General features: G+C 35.8%; 1 protein-coding gene across 2 annotated transcripts in view; it reads right to left on the bottom strand.

Moving 5' to 3' along the window:
* KDM7A (lysine demethylase 7A) overlaps positions 1-24,067 on the bottom strand; it is a 66,439-nt gene that overhangs the window by 23,759 nt on the left and 18,613 nt on the right. For both annotated transcript variants that reach the window (XM_069858842.1, XM_069858853.1), the window contains exons 2-9: positions 15,615-15,700; positions 9,085-9,202; positions 8,026-8,186; positions 5,978-6,119; positions 5,517-5,703; positions 4,728-4,890; positions 1,509-1,596; positions 691-797 (exon numbers count right to left, since the gene is read on the bottom strand). In XM_069858842.1, coding sequence (XP_069714943.1) covers positions 691-797; positions 1,509-1,596; positions 4,728-4,890; positions 5,517-5,703; positions 5,978-6,119; positions 8,026-8,186; positions 9,085-9,202; positions 15,615-15,700 — 1,052 coding nt within the window. The remainder of the gene's footprint in view (positions 1-690; positions 798-1,508; positions 1,597-4,727; positions 4,891-5,516; positions 5,704-5,977; positions 6,120-8,025; positions 8,187-9,084; positions 9,203-15,614; positions 15,701-24,067) is intronic.

Here is a 24,067-nt window from a genome sequence, read left to right as displayed (position 1 = left end):
AAGTAACCCACACATTATCAGTTAGTGGGGTCATTTAAAGAGTCATTTGCTAAAAAAAAGAGAAGGTTATCAAAGGTACTCCAAGATCTTAGATTACATGGAAGAAGCCTGAGTGAAAAACGAATGCCACTGAAATAAGTTCCTATCATCCTTAACAAGATCTTTTCAGATAATGGCAAATTAATCCTATTTGGCTCATGGTGGAAGAGCATTGTGCTACGATCTCAGACACTGTGTCTTGATAATCCAGAATATTTTAATTGACTAAATACAGCATCAGCATTGGATGAAAAACACTAATAAAACAGTTCAAAAGTTCCAACAGCATGCTACAAAGTTATTCGTTACACGGCATCACCAAATGCACTAAGATTTCTACATCGCGCAAGTTACCCTAGAAGCCTTTAATCAAAGTAGTTTTCATAAAGTTTATTCACTAAACCCAAAAACTGCTGGATCTAGAACTGTCACAGCACAACATTTACTAAAATCTGGTTTAAAAAAAAAAAGTGACTTTTTTTAAAAAAACAAAATTCAAGTCTGTTTTTCCAGCTTAAAAAGTTTCCTCTGTTCACACAACAGCAGTATAATCTTCTCCATTATCAAAGAAGAGGGGAAAAAAATAATCCATAAAAGCAGAAACAGTAAAAGCAGATACATGCATATCACTTAAACCAGAACAAGGACTACCTTTCAGTGTTTCCAGTAAGTTTTTGGCCACAAACCAACAGATGGCTTCAAAGAAAGGGAATTTGAAAAGATCCGGGGTTTTTAGCCTCTTCTCCATTTCATAACACCTGAACAAACAGATACATTACAAAACATGATTTTTTTTTATCAAATTCATTATTCAACTATGTAATTATTCAAATTGACACAATGTCCAAAATAAAATAAAATAACCATGGCCATGATAAATAAAAGAAGTCAAGTACCCAACAAGACCACAGATAAGATTGAACTTTGGTCTCATTCAGGCTCTGACCTTATCAAGTTTGACTGCGGCACTTCTAAGAATAAAGTTGGACTTCATAAAACTAGGATACAAACCCAATGTGTGATCTTTTAACAGATGGAATTTTATCAGGATTCCACTGTAATAAATAAAAACAATATGTTTAGAAGACAGCTCCACATCTTGGACAAAAACTAAATACAGCTGCCCTTAGAGCAATGCTGACTTGAGGATGCTCATTTCAACTTGGTGTCGCACACCTGGGCTTGCTCAGTTTCATTTTACTCACTTATACTAATCTCCAAAGTAGAGTTTTTCTTGGTTTTTTTCTGTTATTGACTTAAATTCTTGCATACTCTTTATTTCGCTTTTGAAACAAACCTTGCAGAAGTTAAATAAGAGTGCGTGCTTGATACATTCTAAATGAAAATGTCACTACTGTCTCTTTGAGAGCCTGTACCGATTTGATCCTGGTTAAGAACATGAAGAAAAATATCTATTAAAGGAATATCCTACTTACTGAGGAAAAGGTATAGGAAGAGCTGAGACTAACCTGAGCTGCATGCCAATATTGAGATTGTGCAAAAAGTTTCCTCCAAAAGCCATACAATCCTGAGACGTGAGCACAGCATGAATCCAGCCTGAAATGACAGATTCTGAAACTTAATACATACATATAAATTATTCTAAGACTGTTTTTAAATACACACATAAGTAAAAATGCTGTACTTGGAAACACAAAAAGCAAACAAATTTGTATTCTGTGCTAGGAACAAGTAATCTGAGTGTTAACAACATATAAATTAGTGTTTCAGAAATCTAGTGGAATGGTAGTTTCCTAAAGGAGTTAAGCTTAAGATATTTTTTACTGGAGGGAGGTGTGGCACAGAATGCAAGACAGCCAGTAAAAATTCTTAAAAGTTTTCCCTCAAATCAACAAAAATAAGCAAGTCAGGAGAGGAAAAACATACTGAACAATAGATAAACTCATAAAAATAAAATATAAATTATTTTCCTTTCAATATTTACATATTGCTTACAGTGATTGAGCTGTTTGCACAACCTAATACAAGTCATTTAGCAATACTGAAGTTTCTGAAATAGGAATTCAGAAGAAGTCCCATTAATTATTCCAAATACAGTCACCCTAATTCCAGTAAAATTATGTTCAGTTTAAAATCCAGCCTAGGCACTGTGGCTAAATAAATCTGTCACGTAATTTAAATACTGTCCTTGTGAACTCCACTAGTCACCATGGCAAAGCACGGCCCAACACTATGCTATCAATCTAGCTGATTACTACCAGATTATTTAAAGTAAGAAATTACATAAAAGAACATATGATGTTACCGCCCTCATTACAGAGTTACCTTTAAAACTTACACAGTGCAACTTTAATGGAAATAAATTCCAATTAAGAGTTTCTTCTTTCAAGATTTTTTTTCTGATTTTGCATAGAAATGACCTTTTGACATAAGATGAGTTGGCCGTGCACTTGCAGATTACTTCACGGTTTGACTGAGTTTAGGCAAGATGTACAAACACAGGAAGGTCCCCAGCTTGAGGCAAGATCAGACCAAATCACGAGCGATCATATGCTGCAAGCTGCCATTAAATCCATGCCCTAATTCACTTAAGAACAGACAGTTCTCATTGTTGTCATACCACGTATAAAAAGATGTGAAACCTAGCAATAACGCTGACTAAGCGTCACACTCACAATGTAGCCTGCAAAAGAAGTAGTTACAGAATACTATATAAGAGAATGTAGAATACAATAGCAAATGTAACCCACAGGGTTTCTTTCATTAATATTATGCATTGTTCAAGTCTTACTTCTGTTCTCTGAGAAGTGCAATGAAAATTATCTTGTATTACCAGTTGCCTTTTGCATTTGTTAATGTGGTTTCAATTTTTCCCTCCTTTCATCATCACAGCAGATAAATACCTCTGAATGTCCAATGAATAAACACACATTTCCTCAGACACTGGCAAAACTGACAGCAAAAACTCCTCAACACTGCATCAATACCAAGGATTTTTACGGCATACCTGAATCAACTAAAGGATTTAATTTTTTTTACATTCTTATTTGCTACTTTTATGTTGCAGTTTTGACCAAGGTCTTTGTAAGATTTGGTGCAGACCACACTGAGTGTCTCGAATAATATTTAAATAACTCTCAAGAGCCTTCCAGTAGTTGCTATTCATCTACATGCAAGATTAATTTTAAATCAGAAGTCTACTCTGAACACATTTCAGAGATTATAAAATAATTATGACACCCACTAGCATCAGTGCAAGCAGGAACAGCAGAAGTGGTTTTCAGCAGACATCAGGGTTTCTTTAAAGCCTTTAATCAGTCTTACAGAATTTCCCATTTTTAAAACATCTGTCTAGAAACCTAGTTTAATTTATTGGCTCTTGCATTATACTTCATCATATGTACATGAATATGTATGTGTGCATACACATCAACATTAAGAAGTACCACTATGCGTGTATACACAAAGAAATATATGTATACATTATAAATTATCATTTTATGATACTTTTATTTTGGCCACATTATAATGAGAAGTCAAATTCAGCTGATTATTTGAGAATCAGTAACTATTTTTCAATGATCTGTGGGTCACAATGAAGTTCTTCATTCCCTAATTCTTCTTTGTTCATGTATGACCTTACACCTAGATAAATGGAAAATTAATGTCATCTCCTGCCAAAAACATATGATTTTAAAAAACTCTAGGTGTTCAGGAGTGTTAATTGCATATATAACTCCTTATCATGTAGTATTTATTCTGCACAAGCCATGAACTACAACAGCAAACAGTAAACCTCACAGGTAGAGAGCTGAGCTATGACAATAATCTAGTAGTCCTGTCTAGGAAAACCGTAACAGAATAAGGCACGGAATATAATCCTAAAGGCTTATTCCAGAAGTAGAGTTGAGCAGCATTTTTTTTCTCTGTGTGTTTAAAGCTTCCTCCTCCCCCAAAAAGGGAAGATACTACCCAGTAGAAGTCTTCAATAGTAAAACAATCAAAAGTATTAATAAGATACACTTGATGATTAGGGGAAGGTACAAGAAATTAACTGGTGACAGCAACAAGAAATGTTGTTAAATAAGTCAGAAAAGACTATGCCTCTGCATCGTTTTCAAAAAGTACCACTGAAATGATTCTATCAACTCTACAGTTTCATAAACTATATCTACACATCTACTTTTATTTCATCGAAAGAAAATAGCATGAATTAATCTACATATTCTTCAATTTTATTTAGGGATACTTTAAAAAAAAACCACCTCTCCCAACTTGTATTTTTAATCCTCTAGCCTACAGCTTAAGAAGTCCATGTGATATTTTTGTAATAATTTTGCCCAGTAGGACTTGAAACATTCCAAAGATGCAAAACTAAAATAGTATTATAAAATTAGGATAAGAATGCAGTCTGCATATCTACCAAGTGGTGAGCAATATATGTTATACGGATTGGAAGTACTTCCCTGATATCCAAATTAAACTATCACTTTTGTCTTATGCTTGGGCACAAATACCCTTTCTTTCCCTGATAAAAAGTAATAACTGCCAGGCATTCAGAAAAACATAATTACTTGTTTTGCAAATCTAAATTTCTAAATTTTTTATTACTCTCTCTTCTCCAAAATTTTAGGAGAAATCATATATTGATAATGCAATCATTTTAGGATACCCTTAATTCCTGGTGATTAAACATGCTAAGTCCTGGTACCAAGAGTAAATCTTACCAGTTGGAACAAATAAAGTGTGTCCTTGCTTCACCACACATTTGTAACATTTGTCAACCTTGTCCCCAAAATATACTTCACTCTGGGTGACAGATGAACTCCAAGACTCATACAGAGCCAAATTTTCATCAGTGGGCTTGATCAAATAAAATATCTTCTCACCCTGTGAAACAAAAATATCAAATAAATAAATTAATGTCTTCCTGGAGATACTTTATTAGGAATGGCTCAGAGGTTGTAGTGTAACAGATTGATCTAAATTTTAAGTATTCCATATTTCCACTATGGAACGTTGGGGCTTCCTAGTCCTAGTGTTTCACAACTGTAATCCACCAAAAGCTGAGTCAGTTGGTGTCTTGTGAAGCAAACAAATCAACCAAAATTTTTCATTGTAGTACAGAAGTTCCAGCTTTTATAAACAATTTATAGGTATGTGCACACATGCCAAATGAGAAAACAGAAGAGGAAACCTCTTCGCCTCTTCTATCATGTACACATGGTAAAAGTTTGTGAGAACAGAGTTGAATATGTCAGAGATTTTCATTCAATCCATCTTTTTCATACTGAAACTTCACTGTACCAGTCTAATAAAATAATCAGCATGCTAAAATAAAAGCATAAAAATGCAACACCAGCAATTAGTAGTATACTTTCAAGGTCCACTCCTGGCTTTTTAAGCACAAAATTTCATAGGGGTAGTAATTCTAAACAGGTGGTGATACCATGGCAGAAAGCTGCACACTGAATAAGTTTTGTTTTGCACAGTGATAAATCAAGAAGCCTTCATACCCAGAGAACATGGTACCAAACTGATGTTCCTCCAAAATCGATATGAAAATCAGTATAGCTGTCCTGGACACCCATCAAGCAATACTTCTGAACAAAAGGCTTCGGGAAGACAGAATCATCGGGCCAATAATTTTCCACCCACGAAAGCTTTCTGGCAATATCTGGTACTTCCACTAATTCAGACATCCTTTTAAAACAAACAAACAAACAAACAAGAACCATAAATATTATCAAGAGTATGGACAAGTCTTTTAAAATGACAGTTTAAAGTTTTTGTTTCCTATAAAGTCATTACTTAGGAATTAATAAAAACGTTTTGTAACTGCATTACATCACAGTAGCTGTCTATATAAAGAACACAGCCTCCTATCTTTCCCACTACAGACATTATATTCCTACACAAACTGTTCAACTCACTGTAAACCACTTCTTATGTTCAAGGAACTGAAGTCAATACTCACTTTGTGTCTGAGAATTCCAGGCTGATCACATTCAATACTTTTGGTCGGTCAGGATTTGTGAAATATTTAATATAATTATGGAGCTTCATTTTACTGTCTGCTTGTCTTGCTACATCTATTACATCTATCACTTTGTCGCCACCTGTGAAAAAAAACGATGACTTTCTTATACCTATTGCAGATAGAAACAGCCAAATAAGGTGTTTAAGATAAATTTAATTTTTTTTTTCCCAGCCCTTACCAAAACATTTCTGCACTAAAGTTCCACTACTATCAGCATTCTCTTGGAACTGAGAGAGATCAGTATAAACCAACTTTTTATTAGGTCTCACTTTTATTGCAATAACCAGCTAGGGACAGAACTGAAAGCACTCTAAAAATAAATCCTCTTTCCTGTGGTTAACCACAGGATTTCTTTTGAAAAAGAACAATATAGAATGACTGCAACTGGTTTAAAAAAAGGGGGGGTTGTGGCTGCAATTGGAAAGACTAGCATAGAGAAAGTTATGAAGGCAAATCTACCTATCATCTTCTTATTATCACCACAGCACTTCAATGTTTAACACAAAGACCACTGATAATTCTTTACAAATAATAAATCCTACTGCTCACAGCATGTAATTCTTCGCGAAAACCACTAAAGTTGTGCCACAATTGGTAATGTTTTAACACTGAAAACTATGCAGGTGCTCCTTCACAAACATTCTACAAGCCCACCCCACCCTCCTTATATAAATGCATAACTTTCAAGCACACAGTAATTTCATTGAATAATTAAGTCATGAGTATGCTTCATTTCAACAGGGCTTGGTTTGCACACTGTATTTTAAAGTGAGACAGCTGTAGAACTAGAAAAGCAAGAAGCAACCTTTAGCCAAGAGAAAAAACTAACAACAACATTATAACACTAACTGTTCTATGTCTATTTAGTTATGCAAGGGTCAAATTTGACAATTAATTTTAGAATGCTGGAATGTACCTATATATGCGTATATTATAAACATAATTACTTTAAAATTACAATTAAGTATCATCTTGATAAATTCCAGGTGAAGTAATATTTATTCAGTTTTCTTATTTTTTAATTTCAGTAATACCAAGGTAAATCTGTAGCTTTCTAATTTTTTCCCTAAACTGGAGAACCTGTCAGGTCAAAAAATATGTACAAGAATGAGAAGATCAAGTTTCTCTCTGAACCTGAAGGGGCAGTATTTCAAAGGAAAAAAAAAAATCAGAGGTATCAAAGCTATAATTACACTTTAAAGCAGAACACATTACTGTTCCAAATCATCATAACGGTAACAACATTTTGTGTGTGACACATTTCCTCTGTTCTGGTGCCATTTTAAAATGCTGACGGACAGAAAACCTACTTTCAGTACACATCATTATACTAGGTTACCAGAAGTACACAGACAATGCCATGTTGACTCTCAACTGCACTATATGTTACAGGAAATGTCATATTACAATTGGTTCAGTCTCTATTTCTCTGTACTGCATCTTTACACGAGGCTGAAACAACTAGAGACTGACAAGTGTATGAAATGGTCCTTGGGAAGCTCTAGCTCTCCCATCAAAGGAGGCCAAGGTAGGAAAGTTCATAGAAACAAAGATTCAACTCAGAAATGCCCAAAACACTCAGTTTTGCAAGATCCTAATGCAGGATTAAACTTTATTGGTCATAAGAGTGATACATTGAGCTCTCATAAAGAGAGCAACCTTAAAAGTCCTTATAATTTATTGGTTTATAACATATAGCAGAAAAAAACCCCATCGTTCCATGTACAGCTTACAGCTGAAAAGTATATAGGTTATAGTTGAAAAGTAATGCTGTACTCCTATCACATATCTACCACATTATAAAAATAACAAAACCAAAATAAACCCCATACCATAGTCTTAATTTTACTCTCTGCTAATCTTCTGGTTAGAAATAATTCAATTTCAAATATATATTTAGCACCCCATAAGCTCTTATAATCACGTAAATATTTATTTTAATTGACAGACAGGATCATTTGTAAGTATTCCAGGGTGACTCTTACCTACATAGCGTTCCACATCTAAAACAGAGAAAGTTGGCGGAGGAAGTCTGAGCCCCAGACCATCTAATTTAGGAACCATAATGGGAACATCAAACCCATGTTTCTCCAAGTATCTTTGTGTCAACTGGCTTCCGTGCATTTTCAAAATTACTTCATCAGCACTAGCGAGAAGAAATAACACATTGTTTTTTTTATTATTTTTATTACTATGCGGAAAAGCATCCTTCAAACAATATTGAAGAAAAAAAAATGTCACTGTTTGGGGAGGACAGATGGGAATGGCTACATTTGAATCCAGAAGAAGTGGACCCTGTACTACTCTATTAAGCATTTAACTAAAAGACAAAGAAAATTACCTAAACCAGCAAGGAAATGTTTACTGTCATGCACAACCTGGGAAATCATAGTCTTCCTGTATGACTGAACACAGTAATTTAAGAGGATGGGGAAAAGGAATTCTCAGAGAAGGCATTAAAATATATTTTGGTAACAACAACAAGCTCCTTTAAGTAATTATAAGTCACTGTGTTTCAACGAAATAGCCAATCGGAGACAGCTCAGGATGAAAGTACAACCATGTTTCTACACTTTCCTCTAAAACATGTGAAAATGGACTACCAGCTTATATAAATGTTCCATGTTATTTGGAATGTAACTGAGGACTATTCATGGACTAGAGGAACAGATAGACAATATTCTGACAGTTAAGATACAAAAAAAGAAAAACAAAATCCACCTACTCTTGCTATTGCCTCCACTCCTCCATAAAACAAACAAACAGAACCCAAAAAACTCAAAACATGCACATCACCCTGTAGCAGTCCCAACAGACAATATATTCCAGTGTAACACTGAACAGGGGAAACTACTGCATGAAAAGGCAAATGTACCATCTCTAACAGGGATGGGACAAGGGGGAACTCTAAAGAAGGAAGTCATACTCAACATTCTATTTCTGGTTCAGAAATAGAATGTTAGTCGCTTCCCCTAAGACACACTCAGCCAACAACGTTTCCCTTTTTTTTTTTTTCACTGAAATGTGTAAGTAAGCTTCTGTACCTTGGGAAAGAGCGAGCCCGCAGCTGTTTAACAAAGGTCCGTGTTCCAGCCTGCACCGGTTTGGAACCATCATCCAGCTCTGTGTAGTCATGTCTGTGCCAGTTCCTCCTCTTCTTCACTACAAGTTTCAGAAGAATTAAACTTTGAATTAGTTATATCTGATTGCTCAGATCAGCAGCCATCCCATCAGTGAGCCAGGCATGCCCCAATCACATTACTATGATTAAAAAACCTTATCATTTATTCAGGTGACAATTGACCTATCCTGCAACTAATGAAATCTTCAGGACACTTGATAGTCATCCTTCATACTTCTATAGCTCCTCCTATTGGAGAACCTCAGTGCTCATTATACACAATGATACACTCCATATCCAGTGCAGCACAAGTAAACAACAGCAGCCTGAAAGTTGTCCAAGTCTAAAAGTCAGCAACAAAACTAGAAATAGAACTTCTGTTTCCTAAAGTTCTGACTGGTTTTTATAAGCAGAACTGTACCTCTTCAAGACTCAAAGACTTCATTTTATGTATTAACACAGAATTAACAGGACCTAAGCCCCTTGTGCTATCTCACCATATGAACATACCCACATCCAGTCTGATAATATGATTCCTATTCATTAACATATACTGTTAGAAATCAAACCACCTTTCTTTTATCCACTGCTTATATCTCCGAAACAGTTTTGGGCACAAACTGTTTTGGGCAGGTGTGATCTTTACTATGCAAACACAATATACATAATGCAAGTGTTGCACACCAAAACAATCAACTTTTGAGTTGTTTGAAACTTTAATGCACTATTACAACTTATTAATAAAGAACTAAGAATAAATTTAAGTTCTATTACAGTTTTGGAAATCTGAAACTCATAGTTCAACAGCAACTAAATTGCAATTTCAACAGTTCCCTACGCATAAAGGGCAGAGGAAGTTGAAAATCTAGACAACTGTGGTGTTGGTCTCCCAATGACAAATCACAGATACACATATGAGAAAAGAGAACTGTTTTCATAGAATCATAGAATGGTTTGGGTTGGAAGGGACCTTTAAAGATGATCTAGTCCAACCTCCCTGCCATGGGCAGGGACATCTTTCACTCGACTTCGTTGCTCAAGGCCTCATCCAATCTGATCTGGGAACACTTCTAGGATTGGGGCATACACAGCTTCTCTGGGCAACCTGTTCCAGTGTCTCACCACCCTCATAGCAAAGAATTTCTTCCTTATATGTAGTCTAGATTTATCCTGGCAGCCAAGAGAGCATCAAGCACAGCTTTGCTAGCCAGCTGAGGGAAGCAATTGTCCTGAATGTCCTGCTCTATCCCACACCGGTGCAGCCTCATCCTGAGTACTAGGTGTGGTTTTGGGCATCAGAGTATAAAAAGGACACACAGCTACTGCAGAGTGTCCAGAGGAGGGTCACAAAGTCAGCGCAGAGGGGAAGCCTTATGAAGGGCAGCTAAAGTCCCTTGGTCTGTTCAACCTGGAGGAGACTGAGGGGAGACCTCATTGCAGCTTACTGCTTCCTTACAAGAGAAGGAGGAGGAGCAAGTGCTAATCTCTTCTTTCTGATATGGATATCAGAATGATAGGAACCAATGACAGGAACCAAGGGAATTACAGAAAGATGTGCCAGTGGAGGTTTAGGTTGAATATTAGGAAAAGGTTCTTCACTCAGAGGGTGGTGGAGGACTCATGGCACCAAATCTGACAATACCCAAGAAGCATTTGGACAACACTCTCAGATACATTGTGTGAATGTTGGGGGTGTCCTACGCTGAACTCAATAATCCTTGTAGATCCCCTCCAACTCAGAACATTCTATGATTATATGATTCTATGATTCTCTCAGTTTAAAACAGTTATCTCTTGCTCTGTCACTACTGGCCTTGCTATAAAGTTTTCTTCTTTCTTGTAAACCCCTTTTATATAAAGAAAGGCTGCATTTTAGAACATTGTAAGCTGTATGCAGCTTCTTCATTCTAATTTACTGGCCTAAGTGAAGCAAGAGGGCAAACTGACTTAGGATATCTCATGACTTACGACAACTTACTTCATGACAAATTTTTTCATAATTATTTGATTAATTTATATTCATAACCACTCATATTCTGTCTTCACTTATAAAGAACACACACTTGCAGCTTTGAAAGGAAGGTTTTGGTTGTATAATCTATTTGTTTGTCAGCAAAATGTGCTTTGGAGCACTTTCTGTCTCTACAAATAAACCAGTATCTCTTGTCCTCAAACATTCCACTGGCTGAGAAGCCCTTGTAAATTCCCAACAGGTGCCTCAGCAAAAACGACCACCACATCATCATCTGGATACGAAACTCCAACAGTGCTGAACTTGCTACATTTCAATGACTTGCCAGTGTATAATTTAGCGCACTAAGAAACATATTAAGGGTACAGTAATTTCTAGGTTGTGTGTCAGCTCTTCCTAAAAAAGGCTGAACTCTGTTCCACGGTGCTGGATAGTTGCTACTGGAACACTGCCCCAAGAAGATTTACTGAGACCAGATCTATAATTTAATAATTCATATTAAGCAGAAATTTAGTTACATAAGCTGAAGAAACACATGAGAGGGAAAAGCTACCGCTACTTGTCAACACAAATGGTGCTTTATAGGCATACACAAAACAGGCTGCAATGCAAATACAACACCCAGCCAAAGAACTATGTGAATGCAAATTAGAACTTTATGGAAGAGCTCATCTTAAAGTTTACTAAATACGTAGGAATAACTGACATAGCCATTACACACAAGAGATAATTATTCCTATTGATAAGCTGTTTCCTACAGAAGTGACAAAATGTACCTTCTAGAAGACATTTAAGAGCATATAATGACGTTTATAGTGATTTGCTAACCTGAAAACCAGCACTGAAGAGCCTGCTTAATGAACCAACTATCCAAATACAGTAAAACTTCATAAATAATGAAGCCAGGTTTATAAAGTCTTCAAAGCTATTTTCTCAGTCACAAATAATAATAGAAGAAATTACTGGCTAATACTAATTTGCAACAGAGTACTTTCTCATAAATTCACTGCTGTTGTAACACCTTATTAAAATTGTAAGACAATGCATCTGCTTAAGAGATTTTATAGCACAAAACCAATTTAAAAAAATCTGTCTTTCCAACACTTAATAACTAGAAATTAAAAATTGTTCTTTCGCTTTACTTAGAATTTGGCAACGTACATCATCCTTCCACAAGTAATAGAGCACTGAAGAACAGAAAACAGTAGTGAAAACTTTTTTCTGCTTACGTTTCTCTTAATTCTAGAGCTTTTATAACCCCTTAGGGCATTACAATAACAGCTGCAAGAAAAATAATTTACCTGAATGGATTCTCATGCTTGAATTAAAACAAAAAAAACCCAAACAACTATGTAAGCTGAAATGCATACATAACACCTCGCCCTCCCAGTCACCTCAAACTAGTGGAAGGAACTAGTATTCACCACTGCTGGTCCCGAAAATTGAGGCACAGCCCACTGTGACAATACTAAAAATACACACACAAGCAGTACCCTAGACAGCGGTGGGTGGTTATGCTTGAACTCTGCATCTAAAGTAAACAGAAAGCTATTCTTAAATTTCATTTGCTATACACTCAAAACAATGGGCCAATAACTGTACCTACTTTAAGCAAACACTGTTCCCTGCCTTCCCGCACTACTAGTTTGTTTGCCTCAGAGGCCACACGCTAGACTTCAAATGGAGACCATCAAGAGGTATACACCTGTACAATGAGGCCCCGAGCCTTGTAAGTGCTCCTTCAGCTGATTCCCAGTGACCAAAAAAAACTAGAGAAATGTTAGCAGAGGAAGACTGAAAAAAATTTGAGGGGGCATAGAGTAAATCATAGAATAACACTCCTGAGGCATGGTACATCACCTCACATCGTCAGCTCAAAGCAAACGCTGGCATTACTACCACAGTCAAAAAATAAACGAGGCAGAAGGGTATTTACAGAATTTGAGAAGGTAAAACTAGATTAAGAAAGTAACATCCTGGCAACCATAATGTTAACACTTACTGTACCTTCTGCTCTCATACAGCTCTGGATTCTTGAGTCTGGTGACAGACCTGATTTCCAGCATTCATGAAAACAGAGCATTTTTAGACTTAAGGATCCCTGAGAAAACTTTGAAAATAACAAAATATAATATGAAGACTCTAAACCAAATACCTATGAAATTCCATAACGTATCACTACTTTTGAAAATGGTTATTTTTGGATTTTAGGATTAATTATTCAGAATTTTAGAAATGTGGCTGCACACTAAAAATTGTTGCTCTTCCAAATCAAGAAGATGGTTTATTTTTGTCTGGAATGCAAGAAGAAAATGATTGGTTAATTTGATCTTTACATCCAACTATGCAGTAGCTTTCATTTCATTATTGAAACTTCTACATAATTAATTTTGTAGGATAGCAAAAGTAATCATCCATTTGGTAGTATGAAATATGTGCTTCTTGTACATTTTATTAAATTGTTAGCACTCTGTCATTTGATTAGATGGGATTATATACACGAGTGCCTTCTCAGATCACAGATATACTTCCCTCTTAAATCAAACAGCTGAATTTTTGTCTCTTTCAAAACTCCTTTAGAAAATGGAATTTTAGAATACAAAGTTGTAAATAAAAATGCTTTTTTTACTTGCATACATCATTTGATATGACAGAAGCACTTGGAAGCACTGTTGTGACATTTGAAGTCATGCGACATCAGTCTCCCTAAACACTCAAGTAAGTAGAGTCCAAATCACAAACACAGAGTTGATTCTGACAACTTAGATAAAAACAACTAACAGAATTCCAGGTGGAGGAATAACCCAACACATCACCTCTGCTTGGGCTGGTAAGTGACACGTCTGAAACTTCAGCTAAATCTAGATGATCTACCTACTTCAGACAATATGAAATAATAAGGATCACTTTTACCACAGATTCTTGTCTTTTAAAAAAGACTTCAAACACAAAAATCACTGTTATCTCACTGTCAAATTGCTACAGGTGAGACAGAGCTCACATTACAGCTAGCAGCCACTGTACTACGAGAAAGGTTTTCAGACATCACAGTTCTCTGAAATCCAGAAGAGAAAGAAGTTCCACGTTTACCAGTTTATTATTTTGAAAGTCTGACATGATTCCCTTTCTACTCCACCTTCTAGTCCCTCTTTTTCCACAAAATAAAAGCAGGCAGAAAGGTGGGGAAAGAAATAGCTGTTATTTGTACTCTGATTTACAGGAGACATGCAGATTTTTTTAATTGAAAATTACAACCAGAATAGTAAAAACTACAAGCACGTAAAACATTTATCTTACCTTTTAGTCCCTAACCTAAAAGTAGCTAGCCTTGAACTCACATACAAGATACCTATCATACAACACATATTAATTACATCAGTAAGTGATGCTTTATCATTTTGTTTGTACTCTACAAGACTACCAGTAAGAGTGCAGTGGTTTTACACTTATTTCTAAATGTTAAAGTAAATTCAGCTTTGAAAAGGTTACAGATCTTAAGTCACTGCTGAAGATACATAGTTATGTGGTCTTCAAGAAAAACAAACAAACAAAACCAAAACAAAAAGACCACACACCTCATTAGAAAACACAAATGACCATGACAGTGGTCAGAGGTTAAAGACACAGTGCATAGGAAGGTATTTCAGGTCTGAACATAGAAACAATTACTCTTTGGAAAAGTGAAGCTCTTTTTTACTTTGTTTCCTTTTGAGAATATAAATCATGGGAAAAATCTAGGGAGCTGGATAAAGCTGTATCCTTTCAGTAGCTACAGAAAGACAAAAACTGTTCCATCCTTCCACTACAGATGTCTACAGCAAAGTTATCTACAGAAAGAAAAACGAAAGAAGAGGTGTCTCTTGCTTCTCTGTTTGACAGTCTCTTCTTGCAACTCAAAACTGCATGATGAACTTGGTGTAATCTTTTTTATAAATCAGAAACCTGTGAAACTCAAGAATGTAAATTAAAAAAAAAAAAAACACAGGAAGTTCATATTCTCAGATTTTGCTGGACTGTTTTGGTACATAGCCTACAATCAGCAAGTAAGGTAAGAGACCCAAATCCTACATTTTCTCAGTGTTACTTTCCTAGGTATTTGAGTTTTGATGATTAAAATACAGGACCTTAAGCCACCTGTTCGATTTTCCTTTTTTTTTTTAAAAAAAAAAAGAGAAAATATTATTCCCTGATTTTTATTCTCTTACTATTTGTCAAGTCCAGACTGTTTGCTTTTAGTTCTGTGTCATTTAATTTCTCTCTGTATATTTCATTCTATCTGCATCTCCAGACCAAGGAACCTTTCAGGGCGATTTTTTTCATTTTGTGGGGTTTTTTTATCACTTCAGAGTTATTCATGTAGAACCAGTACCTTCTAAATAATCAAATTAATCTTTAATGTTCTTCTAAACAGTCTGTCTTGATTGTACACAGAGAGAAAATGGACTGAAATGTAAAATAAAATTTGAATAACCCATACTTACTTAGAGAACTTCCATGAAGAATTGCACAGTTGGGACAATGGTACAGATCAATGTCAACAGCATGGTGCTCCTCTACCCCAACGCAGCTGGAATAATATTTTTAAAATGTTAATGAGAATTCATGCAAGATTTACTCTTCAAGCTAAAAAATAATTAAATCTCAAGTTTTTACCAGAACGTGCTCAGTGTACAAAATCACTACGAGATACCAAATTATCTCAATTACTGGGTTGCCAATTACATTTTTAGCAATAATGTATCACTGAATAGAAAATACCATATATCAAAAAAAAAAGAAAAGAAACAAGAATCAAATATCTTTAAATATGAGTTTACAGTATATACCATTACCCCTTATCCCCCAAAAAGCTCTGATCCTAATTACAGGGAACAGTTTATGCAAAATCATTCAAGCAATTTTCCTTACAGAAGTTATGATTTCGAAGTCTGTGTGCTGTCAATTTATAGAAATATCATCAATTTTTTCCTGTTTCTTCTTTTCTTTTTCTTTCTGCAGAAAGCTCTCCTACCCTCCAAGACAAATCAATGAAGGATACTTTCCTATTCTTCCTCAAATCTTCATGCTACTAGTAAATACTAGTAGCATGTAGTAAATGCTACTAGCTATGTAAATTATACAAGTAGCCACACAAATCACTTGGTGGAAGTGGTTTTATTTTAAAATAGCAACAAGTATCTCAAGAAGCACTTGAGAGATGTAATGTTCTCCTGGTGTGCATTTTTTTTTGCAGACAAAACTTTCAAAGTGGGATTAAAGTTGAAGATCTTCAGAACAGTCATGGCAAAAATTCTATGCTGCTGTATATCTGTATTACACAATTTTAAAGTCAAGGTATATTTTACCAGAAGCTGAAACACTAGAAGCTAATTGGAGAAAATGTGCTTTTGCACAAAGCTCTCAAGAAAAAAAAATAAAATAAAATCCCTACTTGCTGGTAGAATCTGAATCCTGGCAGAGTTCTCTCTCTCCGAAGTTCATTGATAATTATAAAATTGCTGACTTTATATTTAGGTATTTATATTTAATGCATTCTATTAACACAAGAACTTAAAACACCACTCAATTCAGGTAACCCCTTTCAGATCAAAAGTGTAATGACAGCTTAAATATTGAAGCTTTGAAATGACCCTGCTACAAGAAGTCTTTCCCCTATCAGCCAGAACCGCTGACACACTCCAGTAAGTGTCAGTACATGCTGTCAAAACAATACACTAAACAGTCTAGCATTCAAAGAGAAGCAACAAGCAAATAAAGCCTGAAACTGAAAAGCATCTCCCATGTAACTATCAATGAGAAGTTCATCACTCTGAATTCCCTGTAAACAGATTCAGCTGGCTCTTCTACTTCTCCATTCACTACATACCACATGAAATTAAAAAATTATACAGCTTTTTTATACACATGCTATTTTAAAAGCTAGATACAAAACTCAGCTGTCACACTTGAGCACAATTCTTGCAGTTTTCAGTATCTGTTTTAAGACCACAACTACACGAATTGTTATTACATGAAAATTCAGCTGACATACAAACAAAAAGGAAGGCAGAAGCAGTCTTTAAAAATGCATGTCCCATTTCCTTCTGCTTGTGTTCTCTCTCTTTTTACAGAATAGATAAGTGACTCATAATCCTATGTTTTGCAAGAAAACTGTTTTAAAATGTACATTCTAAAAGACCCAAATGAGAAGGCTGTGTTCATGCATCCTTAGGAATTGCATTTTTTTAGCTAAATTTCTGATTTTTTAACAGCTCAAGATATTTGTGTTGGACTGTATCTTGATCAAGCTTGCACAGTTATTCAATGAAACATAGCATTCTATGGGAAAACTTCACTTACTCCTCTACCTTTTTCTCGGTGTTTATCTGTTACATTCTTCATCAGGCCAATCAGATTATCTTGCTGACTAACAGTAAGAACTCTGCATCAAAGTATAGTAAAAATACCTTCAGGCTTTGACAATTGTTTGTCATATTCTATTTAAGAACGTTGATTTTATTGTCTCTTACAGAATGCTACCAAGAGCCTGAAAATAATTTCACTTCTGTGAAGTACTAAACACTTTCTCTGACTTGACTGATTCCATAACCTTTCATGAAGGCACATGGGGCTTTGTGTACAGAGATAGCAGGCAACTCAGGAATAGTATTAGAATAGCTGGAACAGCCTTTCCATAAAGTAAGTGAATATTTTCAGTCTACTATTTACACTCTAAATTCAGAACTAACTGGCAGGACAAAATGCTAACTGGCAGACACTGGAAGCTAATCTAGTAGCAGATACCTGACTGATGCAAGGGGCAAATAAGGTGCCAGCACCTGCAAGAATAAACAATGCTAAGGATGCCACAGTGCGTATCAATCACATACAGCACGATTACAAGTCAATTTCCTGAGTACCTTTCCCCAGCATACACAGATGAATAGGACATTAATCACTGTGGCTACTAGCAAGTGATCAATTACTGTTCTAAGTGCAACTTCAGACCTCAAGTATCAAAGCAAGGTCACCAAAAGGTAACAAAGAGCCTGGAAAGCATTAACATACTCAAACACAGTGACATTCCCAGTCCACTTATGTTTTCCTGAACGAAATCTCATCATTATCCTTCACCTTGACATCCATTGGGTTGAAACGTCTTCAGTACATATTACTTGGTTTCTGAATTTCTCACCTCCTGCAGGGAGGCTGTAGACTAATCCTCAGGAATGATAACAAGTTTACAGTATCACAAAATGTTACAACGACTAGGACACAGCAAAGCTACATCTCTCATTTTGTTCATGAAGGTGGAAGTCCCGAACAAGCCAAATTACTTGAAATGGTTAGAAGCAGCAGCAAGGGAGAAAAAGTTAGCTAAAAACAGACTCCACAACATCAGTCTCTGAGTGGTCAGACTTCCTCAACACGTCCAGCAAGAAGCAGCAGAAGAATTGGGAAAGCACTGAGTTTTTTCACACAAAAGAACATGCCCATCCCTGGCAAGTGAAGAAACCCCTTGCTATTCAAAGTTCGAGGAACCAGTTTTCCAGGCTTGAGTCTCATTAGAAGGGGAACACTTTGTTAATTTAGTTTCAACTTTCCATTTGATTACTACATTCATAGCTATGTAAAAGAAGCAGGTATAAATCAATCAGAAGATGACTATCTCATGTATCTGCTAGAAAGCAACGGACCTGTGCTTTTTTGTAAAGGGAAAATAAGGCTTATTTCAAAGGGGGGGGGGGGAAATCCTGCAGAGGCTGTTCTCTGCTGCAGTATTGCTACTAATTTAGGATTTAAAAGATAAGATGAGAACAGATAATTCTGTATGCCAGATTCAACAACTATTCCACAATTATGCTGGAATATCTTGTACAAGGAGTTTGCAAAAATCCAAAACCTTTACAGGAAGCATTATCCCTGAAGACTGTGTGATCATTCATAGTAAGTATCCCAAGGCACCTGGCATCTCTTCTCTGCTACAGCAGCACAAAGCTGCAAACAAGTACTGGATCCAAATAAGCCACCACACAGGCTGCTGCACCTTTCAAATGTAATACCTGCTTGCTCTCAATCCAGCCTAGCTTTTCTTCTCCACACTTCTGATGTTACCATGCACAACCATAACATTTTAGAGATTACTTATCTGCTTTTGTTGGTATGACTGAAAGAATCCTAGTTTAAGAAAAAAATACAAAGCACTCTTAATTCAAGGCCTTATTTTCAGTGTCCTTAAAGGAACATCGCTACTTGAAAATATATTTTATTTTATACGAACAAGTAGTGTATATACTCTACCATCATATAAAATTTCATGTATAAAAGGGAATTATTACATACACAGCACTACAAAAGTTAAGATAGGAGTAAAGTGTGGATGTCCATTTCCCCAATTTAACTGTCACAGCTGAAAAGACTAACAAGTCAGATTATCAACTGTCAGCAAGATATTCCTACTAGGAAATTTCTGAGATTTCCTATACACAAGACATGCTGAAAATATAAATCTTGGAAATTGAGAGACATAAGCAATTCTCAATGACCTAATAAAAGGACTGCAGAAATCAGAAGGATCATCCTCAACATGGAAAAAAATGAGTTAATTTGTTGAGAAGCTGGGTCATACAGAGGACACCATGCTCTTGGATTCTTTGTCTTCTGTTCCTTTCCCCCATCACTTGAATTTCATAAGCTCTTTTTTCACCTCTTTCAGTAGCATGTGGAAAACAATCTAAGTGACTCTTCTTTCTAAACATAACTGCACTTCATAACAAGTTTCCCACGGTAGCTTCCACTTCTCTCAATCAGCATGGTACTATGTACATATACACTTCACCTAGCAGGTGAGGAAATGTGACAGGCCATCATAAGAACTTCTAGTACTTCAACAGATATCATAAGATGGATATTGTTTTAGAACTAGGTAGTGATTTATAGCTCAAAATTGTGCCAAAGTTCTTTTAAGTCTCTTACTTTCTTTTTGGGGTACACAAAGTTCAGGCTTAAAGACCTCTTGGTTTTCCACAATCTGATCTAACTGTCTCAACTTTTTTTGCTGTCATCGTGCAGCAAAAATGCAGATTCAAAACGCTTGCTAGCATCTTCAATTAGGTACAGTATCTTGCAAATTTTCAAAATGCATGCAGTTACACCAAAGTAAAAAAAAGAGACAAATAAACAAAAAGCAACGTGGGAAACTCCAAAGAATCACTACCTATCTCTTAGTCCTAGTGGTAAAGCATGGTAATAATTCTGGAATTACAATACTAGTAATGTTAGGCTTAAAAGGATTTACTTGGGAAATTAAATTAATTTTAAAAGAAGTGACAAACTTCTTTACACTAGATATAGAACCATACTGCCTTAAAATAAATTACAAAAAAAAATACCAAAAGTAAAAATATTTCAACTTTTGTTTTCACTATATCCACTTTCCAAAACAAGATACTTTTTAGAAAGGAACGAATGGTATAGACACAACTCAAACATAAACACACTTTCAAAAAATAATTTAAAAAACTGAAATCAGAATAATTGTTGTATGTAACAAATCTTCTGGCCTCTCTGACCCACCAGTTCTCTCCAGAAAGCAAAATATAATATATGTTTTAGATTTGTATAGCATATATGCATGTTGGCCCAACAGCATTCACAGTTTTAGTACATAATCACTCATGCAACCAAGTTCTTAAGGACAGAAAAATATTGCACGATCCTACAATGCACAAAAATCCCAAGAATAACAATGCCGTATGCCATAATACACATAAAACCCTGACCTTTGATTGCTGAGAGGCATCTGTTCTGACACTTCTAAAGTCCTAAGAGATCTTCATCTACTTTAGGTTAAACATCACAATGCACACTAAAAATGTAAATCTTCATTACATAGGCTTAGGCTTCCCTACTGCAATTGAACCTTATTGCTTCTAAATTACGTAATATTTCTCTGAAATGAAGCACCGCAGTAATACAAACACACAGATAGGTATATTAACTATTTTTATTTCCAAAGGGCCTTCCGAAAGCTCCGACTTCCTTGACCTGCAGAAATAAAACTTAAAAGTTTGATAACTATACTAGTGCTGTCCTTGCTGAAGACGCTTTTAATGGCAATACTCATGCATATTCTTCCATTGAGGAAGAAAATTAGTACACATAATTTCTCTCTCAAGTAACATTGCTTATCACTCTCTTGAAGCACACAGGCTAAAATAAATACGTGACATCTTGTCAAAGCAAGACCAACTCCACAGAACGGATTCCGCAAAGTAGAAACCTAGTAGGAAAATTATGATCAATGGAACAAAGCTACCAACTTACATGATGATCTAGGTTCAGCTATGGATACACAAAATCTTCTACCTACATTTAGGGATGTAGCTGTGCAGCCAACGTAATCACTGCAGTATCTAAAAATCTCAGGGAAACAACACTCACGTAGATCATTTGAACATGGATTCTTCCATTCTGTAGTTCCAGTGCAGTCCCAGATTCAACTGGTATATTTTTGAAACCGAACACATGCTTTTTTCCAAGATTTGGATTTTAAGTACAATTAGTTCTATTTATCAAAATTGCTAGAAGGAAGTTAACAGATAATGGGCCACTACTTTCACAAAATACTTCACCAAATGAATATTTGGTATAATCAGCATAATCTTACTTCTAATCACCTACGTTTATGAAAAGATTATGTGGAGATCTGATTTTCTACACAGTGATTTCACGCATCTCTAAGGAATTCAAGCAAAAAAGTAAAATGACTGTTCAAACTGCAGCCAAAAGTAGTACATGCTCAGGAAACCCAAAGAGCTTTATGAACAAAACCCCACACTGAAGTCAAGCCACCTTTTCACTACAATGTAAGACTGCTAGGAAAGGACACACGGTCTAGCTTAATTCACAATAGCATCAACCACCATGGATTTCATGCAGCAGTTTTATGAGAAGTACTTTTCCTAATGATGATTTCCTCAGAAGGCCAAGTTAACATTACCATAGTCATTCTGACTTATTCATTCTGCTTAGTATCATCTAGTAAGCACATACTAGATTTCTGCCTTTTTCCTATGCCAATAGGGATTTCTACTTATGCTTCCCAGGCAGACTGATTGCATCAAGTTGCTTTAAAATAGTATTTACAATTAATTTTTCTCCCAGTCCTTTTAAAATCATTGTTTTACAGAAAAGTAAGGTCTCAAGGAGCCTAGATCTTTTAGAGTAGATTTTAGCAAAATAGGCTGCCTCAAGGAAATGAGAGGAATAAGAGTTAAGAAAACTAGAGCAGACCTGAAAGCTAAATAGCATGTCAGTGAGAGCAGAGGAAAAAAACCATTTTAAAAGCAGCAGTGATAGCTGAAGGTCTTATTTAAGTGTGAAACCAATTACATGAGATAAATCAGGATGACATCACCAAATGCATCAACACATAAGATTTATATGAAAGGAAGGAAAAAAACGTACATCAGTTTGACCAGATGAATATTTTTTTTAGCACTTTAATGGCAGTAATCAGTGCAAGCCTTCATATGCGAAGCAAAGCACAGCCCAGGAATTCAGAATGACTGTCTATAGCAGCTCGGGCTCCCAACTTTCTCCATTCATCTTCCCAGTGTGGCCATACTGACACACCAAAGAAAAGAAGAAACAATAGCCCAATCTTACTTCAGGCACTGTGCCTTAGAGGAGTTGCAACTGCTAGAAGCCTGTTGAAATAAACAAGAGCTATCCCATCCTTCCTGCAACTGATGCAGGAAAAAGGATTAGCACTGGATTTCAAGTAATTATAGGAATACTGGAGTCCCAATAGACGTGAACACAGCCAACACGTATTTTAGTTCTGGTTATAATGCAAAGACTACAACAGCTGTTTTCCTATTAGGCAGCGTGGGCCCTACATACACAAAAGAATGCACATACTAGTTGTCTTGTTCAAACAGAGGGCATTGGGAGCAGGAAGAAAACTCTCCCTATACACGGACAACTGAGGTTTTCTAAGTCTTTAAGAAAGTTTTTCCATTATGTATTTTTATCTCACCCTCAAGCCTCCCAAGCCGACAAAAGTTCACCCCATCCTCCTTAAGATATTCCAGAATCTACTAAAAGCCCCTGAGAGGTAACTGCATTTATTTACATAATTTGCCTTATTTCAATTCCCAGACAGGCTTATTCTGTTAGAATCGTACTTACAGTTGAGAACCAAAAAAAATAAAAAAACAAAACCCAACCCCCAAACAAACCTTACAATCAAGTAAAAAAAAAAAAAGAAAAAAAAAGTACTTTAAAATAATAGCTTTTAACCAGTGAGGTTTTAAAGGCAGAACAAACACACTGTCTCAATTCTATGAACAGAAAAAAAAAGAAAAAAAATAAAATAGACCAAACCACAAAATCTTCAACCTATTTAAAACAGCTGCCACAGCTCTCTTCAAACAGAAATCTTAACTGAGTGCCTGTGTGTGGTTGTACTCTACTTGAAAACTACCACCCAAAATTGCTACCATTATTTCCCTAACAGAAAGAGGAAGAAATAGGCTAAGCTCTACCACTACAGAGACAACAAGAAGGTGGGAAAGGGAAGTCAGCAGACAAGTTATTAAATCTTCACTCATTCACAAATAAAGCAACTAGGACAGCTGTAATACAGCAAGAGAAGGTGACCCCTCTTCCTGAATGACGATAAAAAAATGAAACTTAAATAAGTTTTTATTGTTGTTATACATGATCTATACACATTTGCTTGCCTCAGTTTTTATATTCTGAGTTTTCTGTCTTAATCTTCCCTTGGCGCCAGTTTGCATACAGACTTCTGTTAACTATCTCTGACTCTAGCCATTCTAATGAAACATTGTGTGTGACGTGGTTTTAAGAATTCTTGGTGAGACAAGTCCTTTGACTGCAACCAACACGAATTTCAGTTCCGGGTCCAGTGCAGAGTTTCCTATTAGGT

Source organism: Phaenicophaeus curvirostris, chromosome 1 (genome assembly GCF_032191515.1).
Source record: "Phaenicophaeus curvirostris isolate KB17595 chromosome 1, BPBGC_Pcur_1.0, whole genome shotgun sequence".
NCBI classification, from domain to species: domain Eukaryota; kingdom Metazoa; phylum Chordata; class Aves; order Cuculiformes; family Cuculidae; genus Phaenicophaeus; species Phaenicophaeus curvirostris.
Note: the sequence above shows the minus strand (reverse complement) of the source record. Positions and strands in the feature narration are given on the sequence as shown.